Source organism: Poecile atricapillus, chromosome 6 (genome assembly GCF_030490865.1).
Source record: "Poecile atricapillus isolate bPoeAtr1 chromosome 6, bPoeAtr1.hap1, whole genome shotgun sequence".
Lineage (NCBI taxonomy): Eukaryota > Metazoa > Chordata > Aves > Passeriformes > Paridae > Poecile > Poecile atricapillus.
The window spans coordinates 19,004,405-19,028,701 of NC_081254.1; the positions used below are offsets into that span (position 1 = coordinate 19,004,405).

Below are 24,297 nucleotides of genomic sequence, written 5' to 3' on the forward strand. Positions count from 1 at the left end.
AGAATTATCTCTGCCAGATAACAGACATGTCTTTCCAGTATGTTCCAAAAATTGTGGGAGCAGGAAAAGGGAGGACTACTTCCTTCCATTTCCCCCAGTGCTTCTCTGCTTGAAATGTGAAGTTAGTCTGAAGGATTCTGCTGGTCCCTTGAGCATGTCATTATCCATTTGAAGGAACCTAGCAGGTGAAGCTAATATATAAGGAGCATTTCATTTTCTCCTACTCTCTCAAATGCACACAGTTGTGGATGTTTGTACTCAACAGAACCAGTGTGAAATTTAGTCACAGCCACAGCATGTGTTCTGATTTTCCGGGGAAACTTTCTCCCAGCTGTGGGTTAACCCTTTCTCCGCTCTTCTTTCTGCCTCTCCAGCTTTTGGGAAATTTCAGTGAACATTTTCTGTGACCAAGGAATCCTGGAGAGCTAGAAGAACTACTAGTTCTCAGTGGTCGTATGGGGGAAAGGAATAAGATTAAGTAAGAATGGGTGTCGATGGGATGTGTGTAGGAGGTTTGATTTTGGCATTTTTTAGTTTCTTTAAAACAATTGAAACAACTGTATTTTTGCACCCCTTCATTTTTGTCCTATGCTATGACAAAACTAAACTGAAGTTACATTGCTGCCATCAGTCTGACGGGGCAGCTGACCTCGTGTGAGTGCTGCTGTACTGTTGTAAAGATTCTGACCCCAGTAAAGGTGCATTCATTTTAGGAGTTTTGCTGCTCTAACTCATAGGCTTAAATTGGATTTTTAAGGGAGGTGGTACAGATGCTGTCTTGACTAGGACTTAAGGCAGTGCCTTTTTTTTCTTTATTTCTTTTTCTTCAAGCAGACATTCTAATACTGAGAGCATTTCCTCTTTGTGGAAGGAATCTGCTTGCAGGTATATTGTTACAGTTTTGCTACCACTTCTTGAAGCCTATTATAGTGAGGAGCAAATGTGTTTGACATTCTTTCTCTGCACTAGAAAGCATATTCAGAATTATATTTTGAGTTAACTGCGTGTCCTTCTACAAAAGAAGGGAAACTTTCTTTTATAGAAACAGCAGGAATATGTGTTTCTAGATTTTAAATCCTAATGTTACTGTGGTAAACAACCATAGTCTGCGATGTCTAGTAATAAAGCAATTCCAAACCATACATCAGTGCTGAGTCATATTTTACACCATTCTTTGAAAGAGCATTATCACAAGTGAGGAAAGTAGTGCCTGCTGAGCAGTGCCCACAGTAACCATCAGGAGGCAGACAGAGGGGAACATGTACAGGACACGGTACTTCATAGCACACTGACTTCAGCTGCTCTTTCTCTTTGGCCATATTAAGTTATGTTGTGGCTTCCTTTGCACACTGCTGCTCTTTTCACTCATTTCTCTATTTGGATTCTTTTTGTACTGAGATTCAGTCATTCACAGAGTAGCAAAATGACATCTCTAGACTGCCTGCAGCCAGATCGCAGCAGTTTCAATTGGAAACTTAAAAGCTGAAGCAGGTTCTGAAAACTATTCTCCCTTTGGTCTGATTCATTGAGTGCCAGCCTTCAGCTGAGGAATGGGGAAGGGAGGAGAATTGATTTTGTGACTAAACTCTTGGACTGATTAATATTTGCGTTTCTTCAAATAGTAGTGTGAAAGGGCCATAAATCTGAATTTAGTGGAGCTTCAGGTGGTTACAGGGTGATTTGCTTTAGTTCTGAAGTTATGACTCTGGGCCAAGGTGCTGTTTGTTTGTTGACATTAATATCTGCAGATGTAATATCTTTTTAAGAGAGCACAGGAACAACATGCTCTATTTCTGCTAGTTTTCTTAAAGTTTCCAAATTTGGTAAACTATGGAGGGTTTGATTTGGGGTTTTTTGTTTGTATTTTGGTTTGGTTTGCTTTTTCCAGTTCAATTACAGCCTGAGTGTGCAGCTTCTGTTTAGAAAATTGATTTAGAAAATCATGAATGTTTTCTAGGTGTAGTTCTGGAGTGAGGTGCTGCTTGGTATTTATTGATTACTGCTACTAACCAATAGAAGATCTGGGGAGAGAAACTCTCTTCTCTCAGGGGATGTTAGGCAGCCTACATGTACAATTACAGAGGAGGCTTTTTGTTCCTGGTGGGCACAAGTCAGAATTTAAATAATTTAAGTAGGAAGAGGCCTCTGGAGTTTGTCTGCTCTGATACCCTGCTGAATGCAGGACCAGCTTGTGAGGTTGTGTGCAGGGTTAAAGCCTGCTGAATTCTGACTGTTTCCAGAGATAGAGCTTCTTCACCTTCTCTGAGCAAAGTGTTCTGGTGTTTGACCACCCTTCTTTAGAAAATATCGTTCCAATACCTAACTGGTGTTCCCCATGTAGCTTCTGTCACTGCATCTCAAACTATTCTGCAGTCTTGCATTACTTTATTCCTATTAGAAGAGATGTTTTTCCTGAAAGTATAAGGTCATCTTTCCATTCTCATGTGATTTGGCATGTTGGGACTAGTTTAGAGACTTTGTCATATGCTAATTGGGAGAAAAGGGACTAGGAATGCTTCTGCTGCTGGCATTTTAAAGAACTTGTGTTGATTCACATATGGCCCTGCAAGTTTGGGGTTTCTTGATTTGTAGTGTGTAAAACCACTGACAGTTGTGGTGTAACAGTATAACACTAAGACATGATTATCAGTTGAGTTTGGATGTTTGATTCCAAAACTTGATCTAAAAATTGCAGTAACCTTTTGAGTGCAAGGCATTTACTTTTCTGGTTATCGCTTAGTGTTAACAGCTGGAAGTGCAGGAGGAGAAAGTCCCATAAGCTGATTAGGAGTTGTCTGAGGAATGATTTTGGTAATGCTGAGTGGGCATGAGAGATTAGACTATTTTGAAATGTTTCTCTTCAGACTGTGCTTACTTATTAGCCTTAGATTTTTGGAAACCTAATTGAAATGTTATGCAATCAACATTTTTGTGGAAGCTGAAAAGTCTCATGTCTCAATGGTCTGGAACAGAACTTATGTGTAGATGTTTTCAGGGAGAATACTACCTTGTGCATCATTTCCACATCTTATTGGAGAGCCATGAAAAAATTAAAGTGAATCATCACATGGATGTTTTTACACACCCTTAATAGGAATAACTTTTGCCTCGGCTCATCACTGATCCTCTCCTGCTGCTGCTTTTTTTTCTTTTTTGTTTCTCTTTTTTTTTGTTAAAAACATTCTTTTTAATTCAGTGTGATAAAACATCCGTTATTTGTAAGTTGATTGAGCATAAAGTATTTCATTATAAAATGGTCATCCATCACTGGAAGCTGGGGGCTGCAAAAAACATTAACTGTGCACTTTTGGCTGGAATGCAGATTCTCCAGAATAATGCAGCTTCTGTGTAAAGTATGCAGCATAAAAAAATCGACTGTTCAGGAAAACAGGTGCTCGTCTTGCTCTCCCAGGGCTTTGGGATTTCATCCCAAGTTTTTGGAAGGGCCCTCGAAGTCCTTCTGTTACCTAGGGTCACTTTTTGGTTTTAAGCAGTGGTCTCAAAGCTGAAAATGCTGGTGCATGTCAAGTGGTTTCATTCTGACAAGGCCATGAAAATTTACTAGCAGTTTCACTGCTGCCCTTTAGAAAAAGATGTATATTTTCTTTCCCTCATTCCTTAGCTCTTCTGAAAATTAGGTGGCTTTTTTAAAAAATCAAGTTCCTTAATATTGGCATTCCAAAAGTGAGTGGCCAAGCACTGCCAAGTTTTTTCTCCAGTTTGTCCCTGTAAATCTCGTTTATATTTCAGAAGCTCACCTGCTGTATTTCTGTGTGATAAACTGTAAAGATCATTTTGATTTCAACTTGTGTTATACAGTGCATGTCATACTTCCCTAACTTAAATATTAACTTGAAAAATTGCTGTTTTAACTAAGAGTTTTAATTTATTTTTTGATTTTGGGAGGACAGGACAGGAACCTTTTATTGGATTGCTATTGCTGCTTTTTTTGATGATATTTCCAGGTAATCTTATGACACAGCACTTAAGGCTGAATATGTTCCCTTTTCATATGAGGAGCTGAAGCAGAGATGAAGTGACTTGCCCAAGAGTATGAAGGGGAGATGAGTGGCAGAAGCTGAGTAGACTGATTTGCCTGGCTGTGATCAAGGGCCTTGCTACCACTTGATGGTCAGTTTATTTGTATATGTGCTTTCATCCTGTCAGAGTAAATTCTGTAGGTCTAGGCTTAAAAATCAAAGGAAATTCTTCTGTCTTTGACTTTTTACCAAGTCTTGGGAATAAGTGCTGTTGGAGTATAATGGCTCCATCCCAGAGGTCATGGCAGCAGAAATGCTAGGGGTGAGAGGTTAAAGCAGAGTTGTGTCCACTGACCTGTTCAGTGTGTGTTGTGTATTCCAGTTTGAGAGCTGGGCTGTGTTGTGCCCTGGGGGAAGAAGAGAGGGATTGAAGAAGCCTACCTAAGTGTGTGAGCTGGGGGCTGGCTTGAACAAACAGCCGTGTTTGTCTGAACGAGTTGAAGTTCTCCACTGGGCCATTGGTTTTACATCAGTCTTGCTGGGCAGCATGCAGTCAGTGATGGCTTTTATCAGCTGAACTTCTGAGCCACTCAGAAGTGGTTTTTTCTGTCATGAGCATGCACTAGATCAAAACCATTAGTAATAGACTAAAATAGATCTATTTGACACTTTCTTAGAGACTGTACCCAGTGTTCTATTTAGTTACATAGATTTTAGGCCATTTTGATTCTTCACAGGTATTTTATTGTTTCACAGCTGATACATGAGTCCAGAGCATGGTAAAAAATGCATTTAATGGAGTTGGGGATTGATACAATATTGTTTTCATGATGCCTGTCTTAAGATACATCCTACTTGGTGATCACTGAAGTTGAATAGCATTCACAGATCTCTTCAGACGCAAAAACTAACAAAAAAAAAGGTCAAACGTGTTAAAACTCAGAATTCTATTTCTTTTGATGTATCATCAGGACCTTGTATCAGTGGTTTGCTCTAGCACATTGCAGCATGCAGAAATTAATTTCTTTCCCCAGTCCATTTACAAGAACATAATGCTCACTTGTCGTCTTATTATAGGAATTGAGCTGCCTTTTAATGCAGATAGCATCAAAATTTTGATGCACATGTGTGTGCATGTGTTGTGGTTTTAAACTAGTAACAAAAAACTACTTATTGGTCAGGAAGAAAAACTCCCATCAGTCATCAGTAGCTTCAACTTCCTCTTTTTTTTACTCGGTCTTAAAGGTGAAGCTAACCCATGACAGCATGGATTACTGATTGCTTCAATTATTGCTGTGGGGGAAGAAAAATGGTTGCTTAATGTTTTTACTGTTTGAATACCTTAAGGTAATGGTTGTATTGGCTGCCAGCAGGCTGGGCTCTTCTTCCTTTTGCTTCTCTTCCACTCCTCTAGGTTTGAAACTAATATCCCCATGATGTTTTGCCTTCTGCTCTCCTCAAGTCTCCCATTTTGTTCTGTGGTAACCTGGTGTGTGGGTTCTTGAGCTCTGGGCCATCATATTTTGCCATTAGCCCATGGGAATTTTACTTTCTGATAATATGGCACAATGTCTCCTAGATTAGTTCAGGTTGAATAGAAGAATTTGTGTAAATCATAACAACAAGGTACATTAAACCTTTGAGAGATTTTTGTCATGAAAAGATTCTTTCCTCTTGGGTCATCACACATTTCTTCATTTCATTCTTTGGATTTTGTTTGTCTCACTGATGCATTTTTGATTCTCTGGCAACACAAGAAATGTCTTGGCTTGTTTGGGATTTGTTGCTCGTCAATTTCCCTTTAATTTTTCCCCTTGGCACTCATGGGCTTCCCTTGAGGAAAGGGTAAACAGAATGGAGTAACATCCCGACAGCTAATTGATGATAAAACTGTAATCTTTTTCTCCAGCCTCCTAGAAATAGTGAAGCTTGCCTTTTCACAACATGGTGAATTTGCAATGAGATCTCTATTCATAGTGTGGTAGGCACACAAAGCTGTGGAGAGTTACTGTGCTTTAAAATACCAGTTTTAATTTCTCCTGGGCTTTTAAATTGCCTACTTAGCTTGGGCCTGGTACTGTGCAAGATGTGTAAAATATCATAGTGAAACAAGTCCAGTGACTGAATAGGGTTCTGTAGAGTGTCACAATCTAATTGCTCTTTCTTCAACATGTGCCAATTTCTTTTAGAGAGCAAAAAGAGTGCTTAAACTTGACACACATCAAACTTGTACTGTCAGTAAGATGAGCAGCTAAGTCCATCCTCTGGACCTGGCCGTGTGCAATTCCCCACAGGTTTCATTTAGCCTAGTCTGTCTTGTTAGACTGGCCACGCTTTCTTCCTCGTATTAGGAGGGAACCTTGGGAAACCTGGCTCTAATTCACAACTGCAGAAAGATCAATAACTATCAGCATTTGGTCAAGGGCAGATGAATTTGTCATGGAATGGTGCTTTTTGATTTGGTTTATTTTGGTTTAGTAATTTCATTTAGAGTTGAGTGTCATTGGCTTGGAGAGTGCCTGTGGGTTCTGAACTTCAGACCCTGATGCAGGTTCATCACAAAATCTGGCTGTTGTCATATGCATGGTGATTTTCTGCAAGAATCTTTTGAAACAGTTTCATCTGGTTCTAAGGAAAAAAAAAGTGAAGCTTGCCTTCATTTTACTTGCCCGTTTTTAATGGGATGGTTTTGTTTTGTTGGAGTTTTTGAGAGTGGATGTTAAACTTCAGTTACCTGTGAAACTTGTAAGCAGTTTAGTTTACTGAGCTTTAGGCTAAGTAACTTCTACCCATGGGAGAAAAATGCTTCAAGAATGGGTAAAATCTCAAATCAGTTGTTGTAGAGTCACTGGGGGAGTTCAGTTTTCTGGAGTAGAATTAAGTACCATTACAATTGGCATTAACAGTTTAGAGCTTGTGTCAGATTGTAAAAGCCACAAAACTAGTGGTATATTCCAAAACCGATTAGAGGCTTAGATCAGCTGTATTACCCCATCTCCTTTCCCTCAGAGCAATCAGCCTTCCTGTAAGAGAGATAAAACTATTTAAGCAGTTCTAAATTTGCTTATTTCTATAATATGTAAACAATCTTACTGTGAAATGTGCTAGCAAAATCAAGTGGTTCTCTAATGCTTATCCTCTACTGTGATGTAGGAAGAAGGGTTTCATGAAAACAAGGATAGATTAGCATTGAAATTGCCCTTATTACTCTTCACACTGGCAAAAGATACACTCATGAGAGAGCAGTTTGGAGATGGGAGGTATTTACTATATAGTTGCTTGATTTTTTTGCCTTTCTTCAGAGTTAGTCATGTCCTTTCAGAAGTGCTCAGGTCACAGGATGGGAGGAAATAGTTTGCAATTTGTAGCAAGGTCTGCTCCTGATGACCTTCAACCTTACTGTGCTAAATTACCCCTCAGCTTGCTTTAAGAGCTGTTCCTATTTTGAAGCAGTCTTTGGATTACAACCTCTGACCAGTATGTGTCAACCATAGCTCAGAAGAAAGTTTGTCAAGATGTGATTATGCCCATCTCTGCTGTCTCCTCAGTGCAAAGAAATAAAACCAGAATTAAACAACTTCTGCTTTTGAAATAACCTCATATCCAGACACTCAGCAGTCTTCCTGGCTGTTGTTAGAAATTCAAGGTGGAACAGGTAGTCATGTCTGTACTTTTAAGTCCATCCAAATATAAACCATGGAAGTTTGCCTCCTGTGTAGTTCCATATTTCTGTTGATGGTATTTGCTTTCCTTGTGATTGAAGTGAGTATCTTCTGCTTCTTGTAATACCACTCTAGAACAGAATACTACAGCTGGATGAAAAGCTCTTAAAGTAACAGTGGAGACACAGCTGGAGTTCACAGCATAGTTTTGGCTGAAGAAACTCCAGAAAGTAACTGCTTATGAAAAGTTGTCCAGGTAAATTTAGTGGTCAGTCGGAACAGCTGAATCTGAAGCACAGCATTGGATGAAGCTCCTTATAATTAATGGCTCACACCGGTGGCATTGTCAGTGTTTCTGCTTCACTGGTAGATATAAGTAATTCCATAGAAGACAGTATTTTAGTTGAGTTTATGGTGCCCTAACCAAAGGATGTGAGGAGTCAAATGCTCAGTATGCATTCTGTCACACTTCCCCAAAATAAAAATCTCAGTTCTGAGGGGTGCTTGAGATCTTGGCACTATGGAACAATCATTTATTAAAGTCATGTTTAATGAAAGGGAGATAAACACATGAAGCTGGAGTGTGACAAATGAAAGCATTTGTGCCATTGTAATGAAATTAGGCAAACAGAACAGGCTTGACATCTCTGGGTTCCCCTTGTCAAACTGCATTTGTAATTCCAGCTTTGCATTCATGTGTGGCTGTGAATGGCGCTGTTTCCCTCTTGAGTTGGTGGATTGGGGCCCCTGAATGACCACTTGAATTCACAGGGCTTTAGCTTTGAAGAGTATATTTTACAGACATCCTTAGAAAAGGATTGCAGTTAATTCACACTTCTCTTTCATTGGCTTGAATATCCTTGATTTTCAGCCTGTGTTTATGTTTATTGTATGCAAAGCTTTTGATACCATTTATTATAATGAAGTATTGATTTCAGAGATTCACAAATCTTGCTTCCACACATCCCCCTGGTATGTATGCTGTGTTGTGCAATCCCCACAGTATTTATGTGTTCTAGAAACTAGGATGTAAGCTTATGGCTCCTCAGCTTCTCCCTAGCTGGCAGAATCCTGTTTTCTGTATCTGTTAAGAGCACAGATTAGGCTAAAACAATGATATTTTGGGGAATCCGAGAGAATATCCGGTGGCTTTTGATGACCTCTTGTTTATGAACTTTAGTGGGCATTGCCATTATTTTCAGGAAGGAGAACTTTCTCTCATAACACTAGTTGCTAAATCAGACTGTATAGGTGGCAATCTGTTCTCCTTTCAGACCAGATAATATCTACAAATGTGCTACCAATTGCACTGTGTTGCCAGGGCAGGTCTAGAATTGCAAGAAAAACAAGATGAAAACAACAACTAAGACCCCCTTGTAGGGGAGAGATGGCAAAGAATTCTTTTCACTTGAAACACTGTCTGTACCAGGGCTGTATGGAGCAGAGCATACACTCAGGAACAAATGAGTGTGGATCATCTATAGTGTAGCTTTTAAACACTTGTTATCCAACATTAATTGGCTGTTATTGATCTGGGGTTAAATGTCAGAGTAAATTTGCTAGCTGGAAGTCAGGGTATGTCTTTTAGTTCAGGCGCAGAATGGCATGTGTTCCAGTCAGCCTGGAGAATTTGTACTTGGAGTGGTGAAAAACGCTCTCCTCCTCTGTTTATCAGCCGTAGAGCTGCTGTTGCAGTTTTGCCAGGGCACCTAGAACCAGTATGCATATACTGTTCTGTGCCTTTTACCTAGGGACTCTATGTAAAGCAAGTTCAAGCTCTGCAGGTTTTTAGAGAAACAAGTTACTATAATTCTGTGTGCTCGATTTGTTAACTTCTAAATTAAACACCTGGTAATGAGAGGCATAACTGAAAATAATTTCTCATTTCTCTACAATCCCACATTTTGACCTGGCTAAGATTAAGCCTGTACTTATTTCAGCAGTTAAATGTTTATGAAAATCCAGAAAGTGTGACCACTCCATACTTCTAGACAATTTTGAAAGGCAAGTACAGTTTTGTCCTTTTTCCTTGTAACTTTTTCAGTCTGACTTGCTGATCCAGACTACAGGGGCTTCTCATCCTTTGAGTGAAAAGACAAAATATTTTGGTGTTTGTTGGGTGAACTGAGAGTAAAGTGCATATAGGCCAGAATGGCAGTGTTTGCAGAAAGTGGTTATGAGGATGATCCAGGAAGCGCTTGCTGATACCTCAGTTTTCTGTGGCATAAATTGATTGAGCCCCAAGGCAAGAGTCCTGAAAAGCTGGATTTCTCCTCTGTAAGTGTTATCTTTGTCTCTTTCTCACCTTAAGAAAAGAAAATGCCTGTTCATTGTTGTAAGCAGGGAGCGCAGTAGTGCATGCTGAAAGCATTGCTGTCTGAGCTCGTCTGCACTGGGGAGGTGCGTGGGATACAACTGAGACAGCCTTTCTGAAGGCTGGGCGTCAAAGGCCAACAGCTGCTGCATAAGAGGAGTCCAGGTCATGTGGTTTGGGTTGCAGTTGCCTGTCCTCGGGACAAATGATGTTGAAATAACTTGTCATAAACAATTTTTTCTTGTTCATTTACTCTGATTCGGAACGCATAGCCGATCCTGATAAGAGTCATTCAGGAGTGAAGAGTTGAACTGCCAGAGAAAGCAGTTTATGTGAGCGTTTTAGATCAGGAATGTGCCAACAGTTTGCTAACAATAAGAAAAGTTGTCCGAGGGGGACCTGCTCTTGCACTTCAGGAGAAAAGGGACGCCAGAGGTCTGATGCAGTTTGTTTGCTGAAGTGCCAGAATGGCTGGATGGGATTGCTGAAATGGGAGTTAGGTGCTTAAACATGAATTAGTTGATTAAATATCATTATAGACATGTGTGTCTAAGTGCAAATAATCCATAGGAAGAATGAAGGAAAGCACCGTGGCCTCAAAGGAATTGTGTCCTCATTAAAATTGCCAGCCTGAAGAGTTTGATTTTTGATACATTACTTAAGATACTCTTTCCCTTCTTCTCCATTTCCATGCACTGCTTTAGGCTAGCTGAGCATTTCTGAGTGTTGTGCTGATGCTGGTCTCTGCTTGCTTCTTTGAAATTTTGTTGAAAAGATCTGTGTGAGAAGAATGGGAAGTGCTTTCTAGCTGGTCCCCAAAAGCAGACCGACCTCTTCATTTAAGCCTAAGCCTAATTATATTTCATATAATTTTTCCCTGTCTTTGAGTAGATTTCAAAGGAAGGCTGCTTGAAAGGAGTCTCTTGAGAAATTTTGTTCTTTTTGTGGATACTTATTCAGTTTTTCCTCTTATAAAACCCTTGGCTGAAGTCATGTTTGCAGGTTTGGTGGGTTTTTGGGTGGGTGTTTTGTTTGGTTGTTTTCTTCCCCAGAGCTGAAACTGGTTACTTAAGCAGAGAACCATGCTGTATTTTCTTGATAAAACACTGAGAAATGTCTCTTGCTAGAAAATATACTAGAAACATCTGTATATGCAGTTCTCAATTCTCTCATTGGTTATAGTTACCTCACTTCTAATGACTGTACCTGAATCTGGCAGAACAAGAACCAGATTTGAAAATTCAGAGCAACTTCTTTTTTTTTTCTTTAATGTTGTTACAAACATCAAGTATGTACTTTCAAACATTTAGTATGTGCCTTATATAGCCTTTGTTTTGTCACAAGGAATTACTGAAGTAATAAAATATTTTGTTACATTTTCTGAGGTTTCTAGATATTTTCAGGAGAGCACAGGATTGCTTTTACAATTAGGTGATGCCAAGACTGCTGTAGTGTCTCTTTTGTGAAGTTTTAACTTGTTGGGCAGAACAATTCCCTCTAAAGACTACGGTCCCACCTTACCAAAGTATTGTGGAAAGAATGCTATTCATTTCCTACTGTTCTGTGCTCTAGATCAAACCTGAGCTGTAGTGGAAAAGCTGGCATGGAGTGCACCTTGCAGTTGTAGCTATTGATCCAAAGTGGCAGGCAGGTTTGTTCTGGACACTGCCACTTTTGGTGTACAAGGCTAAGAAAAGCTTTTGAGGAAAGAGCTTCTGAACTAAATTCATTGACCTCAACAGGATTGACTTAAAAGAAGAGGATATATGTTTGATTTACTGGCTTGTTTGCAAAATTGTCACTGCATTAAAAACACAGTAGCTTTAGGATAGCTTTTATAACTTTTAGCAGATAGGTGGATTTAAAAATCCAGGTAGCTTTAGTGGTACTTTGAGATGCTGAACCTTCTTTAGCCCATGAAAGCACTGTGTTTCAAGACAGGATACAGCAAGAATAGCTTCAGTGTGAGTGTTTTTCTGTGCTCCCAAACTTCCCATTGAAGCAAAAACCACTACCAAGATTAAGTTCTGCCTTGAAAAGGGAGCTGGTGACCCTTGTAAGTCCTCAATGCTTGCAGATGCTTCTAGTAAGAAGAGCTCATTGTAGTGATTAACTGAATACTCCTGAGGTGTGAGCAATGAGATTGGTGTTTCACTGACATTTAGATCTTGCAGACAGTAGTCCTTCAGTGGGTAAGTACTGCACTAAAAATGCTCTCTTTTCGTCTGGCATGTTTTTGATTTTTTTTTTTTTAATACTGCAGTACCAGCTATCCAGTCTAAACAGTTTTTCAGCATAAGCCATCAGTTTCAGAGAGCTTAATGTAAAGTGCTTTGTTACTGTAAAATCTGGAGTCTCTGAATATTAGGGAAACTGGCCAAAGTTGCTGTGTAATCAACAGTATATGAATAAGTTAAATCCTAATTATGACAAGCTGTTTTATGATCTTCATGTAAGTTGTAAATTTGTTAGACTGCAAGAGAATCTGATCTTTAATGACATTAAGATTTACAATTCTAATTGAAAGGAAAAGCCTGATACTCCTCCTACTCTTGTAAAGAAAATATCTATTTGTTGTCCTAATGGAGAGTGTGATGCCCTGTGCCTCCACTACCGGATGTGTCTTCATCGTCTCATTCTATAGTGCAGTGATGTATATCTGGTCAAGTCCCATTTTTCATACTAACCAAGTGCAGCTTTTTCATCCTGGAACTCACTGGTTTGAATGAAGCTGGAGGAATTGACAGGATTATATTCTGGTCTGTAGAGGGGATTAGTTTTAGGAAAGAAAAATTTGAGTTTTGATCCCTAGTAGTCTTACTATATTTAATATTGTCCAAGTGCTTGTAACCAGTTAAGTGTTCTATAAAGCACACTTAAATAAGCATTAATGTAAGTATGTCTTATGATCATCTGGATTTCCATGTGCTATTGGGAGGTGACACAATTGTAATGTTACACCAGCGTATTATCTGACAAATTGGGGGAGTTGTTCTTAAGCCAAAAAGGCTGAATCATCATGTTCATTTTAACCCCTCACAAGTTAGTGGTGTTGGCCTTGTTTGAACTGGTGGCTGAAAGGTAAGAGATGGTGCAGTGACTCCCGAAGTCCCTTTTTAATTGCAGTTTTGCATTAGTTAACAGCACTTTGATGTTCTTCTCTGTGCTCTTAACTTTTAAAACATAAGCACCTGTATAGTTTTTCCTCCTTGGCTTCCTAGCCATAATTTGACACAGTCATGTTAACATACTTTCTGACAGACTTTTTTGCTTTGATATTTAAGGCTTCCCAATAGGAACTGTGATAAAATGGAATTACACTTATCTCAGAAAAAGGTTTTCTCCCACAGCAAAATAATTGAATTATGTTGCTAGATAGAAAAGCAGCAGCTTGTCTAAGGATTCAGTAGTTGCAGTCTTTTTTGCTTCCTGCTTCAAAGAAGCTCATATGACAGATAAGTTCAATATTTGATTATTTGATTGAGGGTATAAATGCCAGTGGTCCTGTGACACTATTAACCATTAGACTTGTTAATTTTTTTAGGAATCAAAGGTAGGTTTCAGCACGTTGAGCCAAGTGTTGTACTTAAATATTTCTCATCTCAATATTATTCAGGTTACTTTTAATGCATTCTTCTGTGCCTATGTACTAGCTGTGCTGTGGTTGCCTTCACTTGCTTTTTAATACTTTTTCTCCTAAATCCCCCTCAGGGCTTCTCTTATCTTGATTCCTCCTGTTTTATTTGGTTTGGTTTGATTTTGTTTTGGTTTGGGGTTTTTGTTTGTTTTTCTTGGTCAATTTCCCTAGTTCTGGTTATTCTCTTCTGTATCTCTTTTCCATTCCCAAAGCGTCCCTTGATCATCTTGGAAGGTTCAGGAAGCTTGTTAGTTGTTTTTTCTCCAGCTCAATAGCTCAGTGCCTTCTTGTACTGCAGCTTTAGAGGGGATCCTTGCTGGCCAAACAGCAAGTGGAGAAGAGTGCCCTTTTTAATTGTTTGGTTGAGAGGCTTATACATTATTTTGAGAGCATGACAGAAGAGTTTTTAGTTTGGGTTATCTTATGGGGTTTTCCTGTCTTTGCCAAGCAAATATTTAGTGTTGCAGAAATGCAATTTGTATTCAGGCAAAGAGCTGCAGGAGGTCCAGTGAACCTAGTTGTACATTTGTACTCTGCATGTGATTAGTGCAGGGTTTTATCTGTAGTAGGATGTTACAGGGGTGGCAGAAGGTGGGACAGGGTCTCTCTAGTTCATGGGTTCCCACAATCCCAAGAGTAATAGGAAAATGCAACTAAATTTACCAGTGAGTTAAAACACGAATTCCGGCAGCAGTGGCCTCTGTGGCGTTTACAGTGTTTTCCTACAATCAGATTTTAGAAGGCTTCAGAAAGCTGTTTCGAAGATTGCAAGAAAGTGAGCTTTACAAAGCATTGCTTTTAAAATGTACACGTATACCTATGTGTGTGTTTGTGTGTGTGTATATGTAAAAGAAACCCTGACCTTCCCACCAGCCTTCTGAAACTAACCTAGAGCAGGCTTTTTTGCCTCTGAGATGAGACTTGCTGTATATTCTTAAAGAGAAAATGAATCCTAATGAATCAAGTCTAATTGTCTTTTTAAAATTCTTTTTAATTTACAGAGCTATCTGAAATTGAACCTAATGTCTTTCTTCGGCCTTTTTTGGAAGTAATCCGTTCTGAAGACACTACAGGCCCCATAACTGGATTGGCACTCACCTCTGTGAACAAGTTCCTCTCATATGCACTAATAGGTATGTTATGTGACTTTGTGGGATTTGCCAAAATGCCAGCCAAATGCATCTCTGTGAGCTGTGTCTTTGGCCAGGATACATGCTTGCAGTCTTAATGTGGAGATTGGGGAAATAAGAAAATTGTCATTAACACTGGGGAAATCAGCATCTGCAGTTTCTTAATATCTTACTGGCTGATCTTCCATGGTGCTACAGCAGTGTCTGGAAACAGAGCCAGAGCCTCTGGTCTGCCCTGACTGCTGTGTGTGCTTAGGGCCTGCTGCAGGACTGTGCTGGTACCAGCTGCTTTTTAATGCCCTCCAAGCAAAAGGGCCAGGGAGGGAAGAATACCAGCTTGGATTGCGATATTGTAACATGTAGAAACACAGTGGGATTTATTTAGTTTTGTGCACTAATATTTCTGCTCTAGAGTAAGGATGATTTTTACACAGTCCCAGACCTTGTCAAGTGGTGTGCCAGTACTTTTCACTTTCCACAATTGTCATGGCAGAGACTGTACTGCTGCTGCCCAAACTTTCAAATTTGCACATTCTCCTTTGTATCTGTGAAAGACTAATAATGTGCATGTGGTCAGTTCCCGTGGCTCAGCTGGCTTGTAACTCATTAGCTGGCTTTCTGTGTGCCATCAATGTGTCATCCTGTTGTTAGTGATACTCGATTTTTCTAAGTTCTGTTAGTACTTTGTGATCATACCTGTGTGAATTACAAAACCTGTTATCTGTGGTTTTTTTATACATAGTCTCATCTCACTTCAATTTTATCAGTCTTCCTTTCTCCGAATTCAGATTTCTCAGTTCTTTTTTTCCTTTGCATTGTAAGGGAGCACTTACAATTTTTGGTACTGTTGTTTTAATTACTTAGTTCTTTGGAGATAGCATGAAGGCAGTTAGAGAAAGAAAGGACTTCACATCAGTGCAAATCTCTTTTGCAGGAAAGATACAAAGCTAAAATGAGCAAAGATAGAGACTTGCAGGGAAAAAAAGAAATAAGTGCTGGATGAAAATATAGTGTAGTGAAGACTTCAGTTAGTGGGTAGTATTTGATATAATTAACTTGCAAACATATAGCTACAATGATGCAATAGTCGCATAAGTTCCTAGGACAACAAAAAAAAAATCTTAAAAAATAAGCCTGTAAAACATGTACCCCTGGAGGATTAAGCATAATTCAAAATATATGACTTTCAGCATTACAGTGAGGGGTGGACTCTTCTTCTGGGCTTTTATGATCTGTATCACATGTCCAGGCAGATGTCTGCGCAGACAACTGACTATAAACACTTGATTTGAGGCAGAAACAGGAAAAAATGGGGTTACGAGTTTGTAGCCTTTCTCTAGATACTTGTTGTTTAGAATTTTAATTGGGTCACTCCAACAGGAGTGCATCCCTGTAACTGTTGGTGATTGTGTGTCTCTGTAGTAGACAGTGGAAGACTCTCTGCCTGGCTTTTTTTCTGGGGCAGAACCTGTAATCTAAGACCTTCATTATTGCTTCAGGTGACATTCAGAGCAGCCTTGTTCTTTGTGCTGCTCCAGATACCAGTTAGGCTGGGATTAGTGGTGCTGGCTGAACATCTGGCTAGGTTGTGTTGTTAAATGAAAGCTTTTTGGTATTATAATTTATTTTTGTAATATGAGACTAAAGGTAGTCTAAAGACTGTTTGCCTAAACATAGGAAATGCTTAAAACTGTTCTTAATGTACAAATCTGTTTCAAACTATACAGAGCAAGAGAGAAGGATGCTGGCATAACCACGGTAGGGAAATTGCAGTGTGGCAGACATTTAGAGCATGTTTTGGGGCTGAGTAATGACAGGTGAAGCCAGCACTTTTTAAAAAAGTGACATTAGCTTTGTCTCTTCTGTGAGTTGGTTTTTGCTGTACACAGTGGGTTGAAAACCAGGGTGCAGCGAAAGAGCCAAACTCCTCTGATAAATATCTTTGTTTAAAATGGCTTTCTTTTCCCATTTCCAGAGTATTTCATTGCTAATCCTTGTGCAGTCTCATTGTTTTTTTATTCTGTCACATGTCAGAAGGTGGTTATCTGTCTCCTTTTTAGGCCAGTAGTGCTGAGGGGTATGTTTTAAAACTAGTTAGAAAATAATAATTATTGAGTTTAAAACTTCTGATCTCTAGCAGTTTGAATTGCAGATTCACTAATGGTATAGTGTGCAATCACAGCTCAGTTAGATAAAATTACTTGATATACACCATGTATGTGTTTTAGCCTTACAGTGATTATCCTCTCCTCTAAGTACTTCTTCTGCAAGAGTTTCAGTTGATAAATTACACAGTAACTTTTAAAACTGTGTGGCAATACTACTATGGATTTTTATCCCTCAGATTAGTTATTACCTTGCTCAGCAGTTTTGCAGTAGCTAGTGAGTTGTCAGCCTACTGGATGAGCTCAAACCTTAGCTATAGGGAGACTAGTGGCTGAATTTCAGAGTTGGGTTTTTCTGTATTTCCCTCAGAAAAAGTATGTTCTCTTTTTATTTTCCACAGCAGCTTCTGGCTTCATTTCTAAAGTTAGCTTTCCCTGATGTTCCTGAAAATTGTGTATCCATAATTAAGTATCTGTTGTTCAGCTTCCAGTGAGAGGACTTGCTGTTAAAGGAGTTTAAAGCTTGTTCTCCCCTCTACCTTTTCTGTCTCCTTGGTGATTTATTTTAGTTCCATTAAAGGTGTTACCAAGCAGGCTTCTGGCTTTCCTGAATTCCCTCTGGTTCAGAGCCTGGATTTTCTGATTTCTGTTTGTTCTTTGCCCACCTGTTGTAAGACAGCGCCCAGTATGAAAGTTGTGTATCTAGATGGGGTATCTAGATCTTTGCATTGTAGATGGCAATTTTTAAACTGTTATTGTGTTCACTCAAACTTCTTGTTAGTGATTCTGAGCAGGAATCGGTACATCTTTTTATACTGTTTTCTCACAAGGGAACAAAGATTTTTTTTCTGTATCGTGTTTCTGCAAAGTAGAAGTATCTGTGCTTTTAATTGAACTCAAGAGGCTTTATAAATTGACCTGAATTTGTAGTGCTGTTCCAGGGAGCCAGAACTGAAGTAGTCAGGCGTGATGTGTGTTGGGAGAGAGGTGTTGAAGGTAGGGGCTAGAACAGCAAAGCAGTACTCATAGATCTGTTGAAGTCTGTGCACAACTTGCCTGCATTTCCTTTTCACACAGACTCTTTATCTGTAACTACAATTAAATATATCACTAAGACTAGAGTAACTCATGTCTACTGGAAAAGGTGACAGTGAGGTGAATCTGTGTGTCCTACTTGTGGGAGCCTTTTCTGCAACAAATTGATTTTTCGTCTTAATTCCCACTGGGCTGCTTTCCACTGTGGTTTTTGAGCTTGATTAACAGTAATGCTAATGTAGGTGCTGGCATTGTAACACTTCTGGTCTTTGCCCAGTTTAGCTAAGACAATTCAGCATGAGCCTACATCCCTATTGGTGATTTAAGCTATTGCCTCCATGAATAAGAGTCCATGAGACACCAGCCTTAGACTTGTTTTATTCTCTGGTAGAAGAGTAGTACCTTCTCACTGAATTATTGAAGGTATGTAGGTAACTGCTTTTGAAGCCAGGCCTCTTAACTAATGCTTCCCCATATCAATTTTTATCCTGTTGCGTGCTGCTGCTAAATTAGGTGAAAAGTGACCAATTGGTTTTAGAACAGCCTTCTTGATAGCTCAGTGAGGTTTGCCTGGCAAACCAGGAGAGGAATTCTCTCTAAACTGTGCAAGATTTCTCTGTGTGTGTGTGTGAACAATGTCAAAAGTAAGTAAGCACTGTTCTTAATAGGGACGTGTAAGAGATGGCAACAGCAAAGTGCTGTTCCTATGCAGATTTATGTGAGTCTAAAGTACGCTGATGCCATTTCAGTTTTATGCAACTATGAGAATTTCTTATCCTGCAGCTGCTCAGGATAGGAGTGTGGTAGAGGCTGCTGTCTCTGGACCACAATAAGGGCAGCTTTCTTTAATACCAAGGGCTTATAGCCCTTCCTAGATGTGAATATTACTGGAGTCAAAGAGGGAATCTGTGAAGCTTCTCTATAAAGCAGGTCTTCCTTGGTTCCTCTGTCAGCATCATTCTTGCTGGAGTTCAAGAGGCCCCATTGCCAATTAATGAGGTATTAAGCAATGTTTAGGTTGTCTCCTTTCTTTTCTAATGACTGTTTAGGTAGAAGGGTATCAAGATTCTTGCCTAGTGCCATATTGTCTAAGTGAGAATGAAATCAAAGCCAGAGGCAGCTTTTCTGAAGCCACTGTAATGTAGCAGAAGATACAATTACTAGCAACAATCTCATCCTAAACATTCTCTCAACTGCACCATTGTTTGTAGCTGCAAAAGACTGAAATGGAGAGAAGGAGCCTTGATGAATGATTGGAGTGGGAGGCCTGCAATATCTAAACTGTGATTGTGTGATTGTGTCTGTCTGCTGTTTTCTCTGGGGAAAACTACTGGTCTGTTCCTTCCCAGATCTCGTTCCTTGAGAGGGATGTAGAACAAGAGACAATTTTCCCTTCTCAATTTAGTGGAACCTGTTTGGCATTTTCTTCTCATGAGAGTAAATTTTAGGTTCCCTATGTTTAAGAGCTGTTTTTTCTTTATTCCCAAGGAGGCACTGAATGCATTTAATAGCTGATTGTGCTGTATTGTAGGGAATGGGACACAGTCTTAGAAGTTAACTTCTAAAACACAGAGAACTGGTAACAATGGAATTGTAATTATTTTCTTTGCTAAGTTATATCTTTTTGCAAATATTAGTAGATTCTTGGTATGTCATTCTGAAAGCTCCCAGTTATAAAGCCTTTCTGTTAGTGGGAGGTAAGTTATGTTCTTGTCGGGTCAACTCGCTGCAAGTCACATAAATTGAGGAAGCTGCAGGTCACACAGTATCTCCCTGTAGATGTCTCCCCGTAGAGGTGGTAGACGGTAGATAGTTTTTCACTGACACATATTTTTATTCTGTTATTCAGATCCCAGCCATGAGGGCACAGCAGAAGGGATGGAGAACATGGCAGATGCTGTCACTCATGCTCGATTTGTGGGCACAGATCATGCAAGCGATGAGGTTGTCTTGATGAAAATCCTACAGGTAAGAGGAGAGAAATGGTAATTACCATAATGGTTGCAGCCTGTTATGGAACATATCCTGTTACATAGAGATGAAGAGGAGGGAGCAATGTTTTGACTCTGTAGGAGCTTAGTGACAGATTTTATTTTTAAACAGATGGCTCATATACCTGTGGTAAAAGCTTTTCCAAATGAAAATAGTTAAAAGCTCAAATTAAATTATTTTTAAATTATGAACTTGGTAAGGGGGTAGTGTGGATAATCCTGCCTTGTGCATGGTCTGTGTTGGGGGGGTTAATTAAGAATACAGAGCTCTCAAAGTTATTTTTGAGAAAAAATAAATTTTGTCTCTTCTTTGTAGAGATAAATGTATGGACTGGGTAGCTCTTGGGTCTGTGTACTTCTGAGCAGATATCTAGTTCCTGAATTTAAATATTGGGTAGCATGCAATGTATCTGGCCTCCTTTAGAAGTGGGTCAGGAGACCATTCTTGTCTCCTAATTGGCTTCTTGAGCAGAGCATTCAGTTTGAAATGACTCCAGAAGAAACCTCCTTAGCTTTTCTGCTCATGGTAGTCTTTCTTGAGGAAACCAACCTCCCCTTGGGAATGCACACAAGCATCATTGCAGTGTGGTACATACAGGTGCTGTTCTTCGCAGGTGTTGAGGACATTGCTGCTTACCCCAGTGGGAGCCCACCTCACCAACGAATCGGTGTGTGAAATCATGCAGTCCTGTTTCCGCATATGCTTCGAAATGAGGCTCAGTGGTAGGTTTGTTCATACTTCTGCCGTTAAGAAATTGATCAGATTTCTTCAGTATTAACTAGTTCTGTTATAGAGCATGCATCCATGGAAAGCTGCTGAGCTTTATATTATTGTGTCTTTCTACAACTTCATGGAAAATCTGTTGAGCGTTCACTGTACAAGTTTGGACTGCTCTTTTCCCCAGCTGTGTAGCGCCACCGTGTGATGCCGTGACCGTTTGCAGTAACGCTGGGTTGGAGCTGGTTTTAATAAATTTGCCGTAATCTCTGTAAACAAGACTCGGAGGGGAGTCTGCTTGAAGAAGCCTCTTGATAATATCACACTGAGTAATGACACCTGTGTTATTTGTTTTTGTCTTCGCAGAGTTATTGAGAAAATCTGCAGAGCACACTCTGGTCGACATGGTGCAGCTGCTCTTCACAAGGTAAACCTGCTTGTGTTTGCCTCAGCATTGCCGAGATGGCCCTCTAAGGACAGAAAGATTCCACACTTCCACTTAAGGGCCCTCAGAAAAATCATCCAAAATGGTCATTATTTAGAGGTGGAAGGGGATGAAGGATTTGGCACTTCTCTCTAGGGCTGACCCTGTCAGACTGCAGGGAGACAGAGGTAAGGAAGGCTGCCTGGTTTAAGGTGTCCTTTGAGGAGAGATGGACAGCCAAGTAATAAAGAGCTTTAGGATAGAGAACCAGTTTCAGGACAGAGAATGCAAACTTCACTGAAAAAAAGGTGTTCTAAAAAATATAGCTCTCTTTAGCAGAGAGAATAGAAATGGTGTTGAATAGCCACACATTGATTTCAAGCTGTGAGCTTTGACCTCACGCATCAAAGAACATTTAAAACTCTTGAAGTCGTGTGTCTTGGACAAATGTTCTGCCCCTTTCAGCATCCTTCAGGTAATTAAGATGACTTCTTTAAAACTCAAGTAAGTTAATTAACTTCAAAATTGTTTTTTCAAATAGTGAAGTAATCATAGACTTTCTCTGGGTATTGTAAAGAGGAAATTTTTACAGGTACAGATATACTTTAAGTAGGAAAGGATTTTAGTGAAACTGACAGCTTATGAAACACAGTTACATCATATTTTTTTCCCCACTGTCACACAGTTCCAATGGGATCTCAGTTTTTTCTCCTCTGAGTGCCCTGCATTGTGCACTGGATGAATGTTAGGCAAAGTCAGAATCAATCTCCTTAAAGAGGAGCCACCACATTACTTTTTCTCCAAATGCATATTTGAATTTTACTTGCTTTTTCATTACTTACTGTGTAATCCTCTCCTCTGTCCTTGATAAGGCTTGGAGACACTGTCACCATCTGTGCCTGTGGACATTGGGATAGAGATGCAAGGCAAAGGCAGCAACTGCAGGGGTGGTTTGGCTGTCTTGATTTCCAGAAAAAGAAATAGTCAAAGCTATGCGCCAAGGCTTTTATATCCTCATCAAGTAAAGACAGAATTGTAGTAACGTAACAGAAGAGAGAGCAGGGTGTGTGGATTTGTAGAGCTGTACATGCTGTCATTTGGTAGCACAGGTGAGAGCAGTCTACCTCATTCTGAGATGAGAACTGCTTATCTCCAAAGATTCAACTTTATGTGCATCTGCTGCCCTCCACAATTGTGTTTATATGATACAGAACACAGGATAACTGCTGGGATTTCTACAAATTCAAAAAGAAGAATTGCCATGACTAGTGATAAAATGTACACTACAAGAGTCCTGCTGTGGATGACACTGACTCAGCAGCTGCTTTTAGCAACATCAGAGAAACCTGTTTTCAACAAATGTAAATAGTAAATGCTGAAAACATACACCGAAGGAAAATAAATGGTCTTTACACGGCAGGAAAATCAATATAGAAAAATAGCCATTAGTAGTAAAAACTAACTTGGGTTTTCCAGTATCTGCAGCATGACTGGAAAGATCAACCTGTTTCTTTCCCCTTCTTGTTAATCTATGTAAGCTTATGTGTTTTGGCTTGCTCTTTGTATTTCAGGTTGCCTCAGTTTAAAGAAGAGCCTAAAAGCTACATGGGAACGAACATGAAGAAGGTAAGACTCAGCACTGTGTTGACTGTTCTGCTCCTGTCTTTGGCTTGTGCTCATCTCTATTTTGTTTGTTTTCACACTTGTATTTCTTTATTTCTACAAGTCCCAGTTCACTGAAAGAGCATGTTTAACCGCATAAGTGGACATAGATTCATTAATTCGTGGGATTAAGTCCACATACCCAGTGGCAAGTCTCTTTAGTGATACTGCTGCCTAAGTGAGACAGTCTGGATTCTGGGAACAGCCATCAGCTGCTGTGGGCTAGAAAACCCCAGCAAGTTCTGGGATCTGATGGTGTCATTGTCTGGTTATTTGCTGCCTTCTGCTCTCTCTCCAGCTTCTTCATCATCACTCTTCAATCACTACAGGTCTGAGCTCTTGAGATGTATTTTTGTCCAGTTCTTTCTGTATAAAAGGGAAACTTTTTGAGGCTGGTGAAACAGCATGAAAGCGTGAAATTGGCTTTTGTAGAAAAAGCTTTGGTGAATTCTAGAAGGGGCAGCGTTCTGTGGTGAACACCTTAGTTCACACGATCAATGCCATCTCTATTAGCAGCCAAATCAAAATAGATTTTTCTTTATCCCACTTTCCCTAAAGATACAGCTCTCTGATGCTGGGCATTCTGGATTTTTTTAACGCCACCATCTTGATCAATGAGTTTTTTAGCAGCTGGATTCAGTATTTCAAATGCCATGATGTGACCTTATATGATTATTAATGTAGTACTTTCTTACTGAAGAGAGGTCCTATTGAGGTACTCCATATATAGTTCTATATTCTTTGTATGAAATACAAAGAATATCAATAAAGGTAATAGATTCTGCTGTTGAGACCAACCAACAGGATGGGGAAAAGTGCTAGAGAAGAAATAAGCACCTTTCAACTTAACACTGAATATAATATACAGTTTATAATTTCCACTGCTTTTATTTCAATGAGTTGAGAAAAGGGGCAGCATAGGGTAAGCATACCTTTCAGAGCCAGTAGAGCAGTGTTTTGAGAGACTGAATGCTTGGTTGTAGGAATTTGAAACCTAGTGAAGCTTAGGACTTTACTTCTTGTCTAGTAAACTAATGACTGCTTGTTTCCCTTGCTGTTGGAGAATTCACAGGATTTGTGATGATGGTAGGCTGGCGTACAGAAAGCTAAAAGAGATCAGGCTAATGTATGGCAGGTATCAGGCTTTGTCATGGTTTGTGTACAGAAGGTGTAAAGTGAAGGTGACTGAATTTAGGAGGGCTGCCCTTACCAAGTGATGGCTGCTCCCAGCTCGGTTAAGTGATGCTCTGTCTTGTGTCCAGTCTGTGCAGTTCCCCTGTACTGTCTCTTCGCTGTGCATGTCAGGAGTGTGCCCTGCAGCCTTGCACTCTGCCAGGTTATTCTTCTCTTTGGGTTTATTTTGCTTTGTTTAAACCATGCATTTGCCTATCTTTCACAGATTTCTTCAGGTCTCCTCAACAAACTGGAGCTAAGTAGTGGGGAACAGCCCAAAGCCCTGAACCAATTAGAGAGGGTATTGATCTTTAAGAACCTGAAGGTCTCTCTCTCCCTTCTCCCTTGTTACCTTACTCCCCTCTTCCTTCTCTTGTAAACACCACCTGAGAGATAGTTACGTTGTGTGCAGCAAATCTCCCTCCACTCATTTGACACAGCATGGCTTTTGGAGACAGTGCATGCC

General features: G+C 39.8%; 1 protein-coding gene across 5 annotated transcripts in view; it reads left to right on the top strand.

The window, feature by feature from the left end:
* The window catches only part of GBF1 (golgi brefeldin A resistant guanine nucleotide exchange factor 1), a 104,118-nt gene that overhangs the window by 46,505 nt on the left and 33,316 nt on the right, over positions 1-24,297 (top strand). For 2 of the 5 annotated variants that reach the window (XM_058841719.1, XM_058841720.1), the window contains exons 4-9: positions 14,595-14,726; positions 19,713-19,831; positions 20,469-20,577; positions 20,939-20,999; positions 22,568-22,622; positions 24,058-24,156. In XM_058841719.1, the coding sequence (XP_058697702.1) occupies positions 14,595-14,726; positions 19,713-19,831; positions 20,469-20,577; positions 20,939-20,999; positions 22,568-22,622; positions 24,058-24,156 (575 nt within the window). The remainder of the gene's footprint in view (positions 1-14,594; positions 14,727-19,712; positions 19,832-20,468; positions 20,578-20,938; positions 21,000-22,567; positions 22,623-24,057; positions 24,157-24,297) is intronic. The other 3 variants (XM_058841722.1, XM_058841723.1, XM_058841721.1) reach the window with 2 other exon arrangements.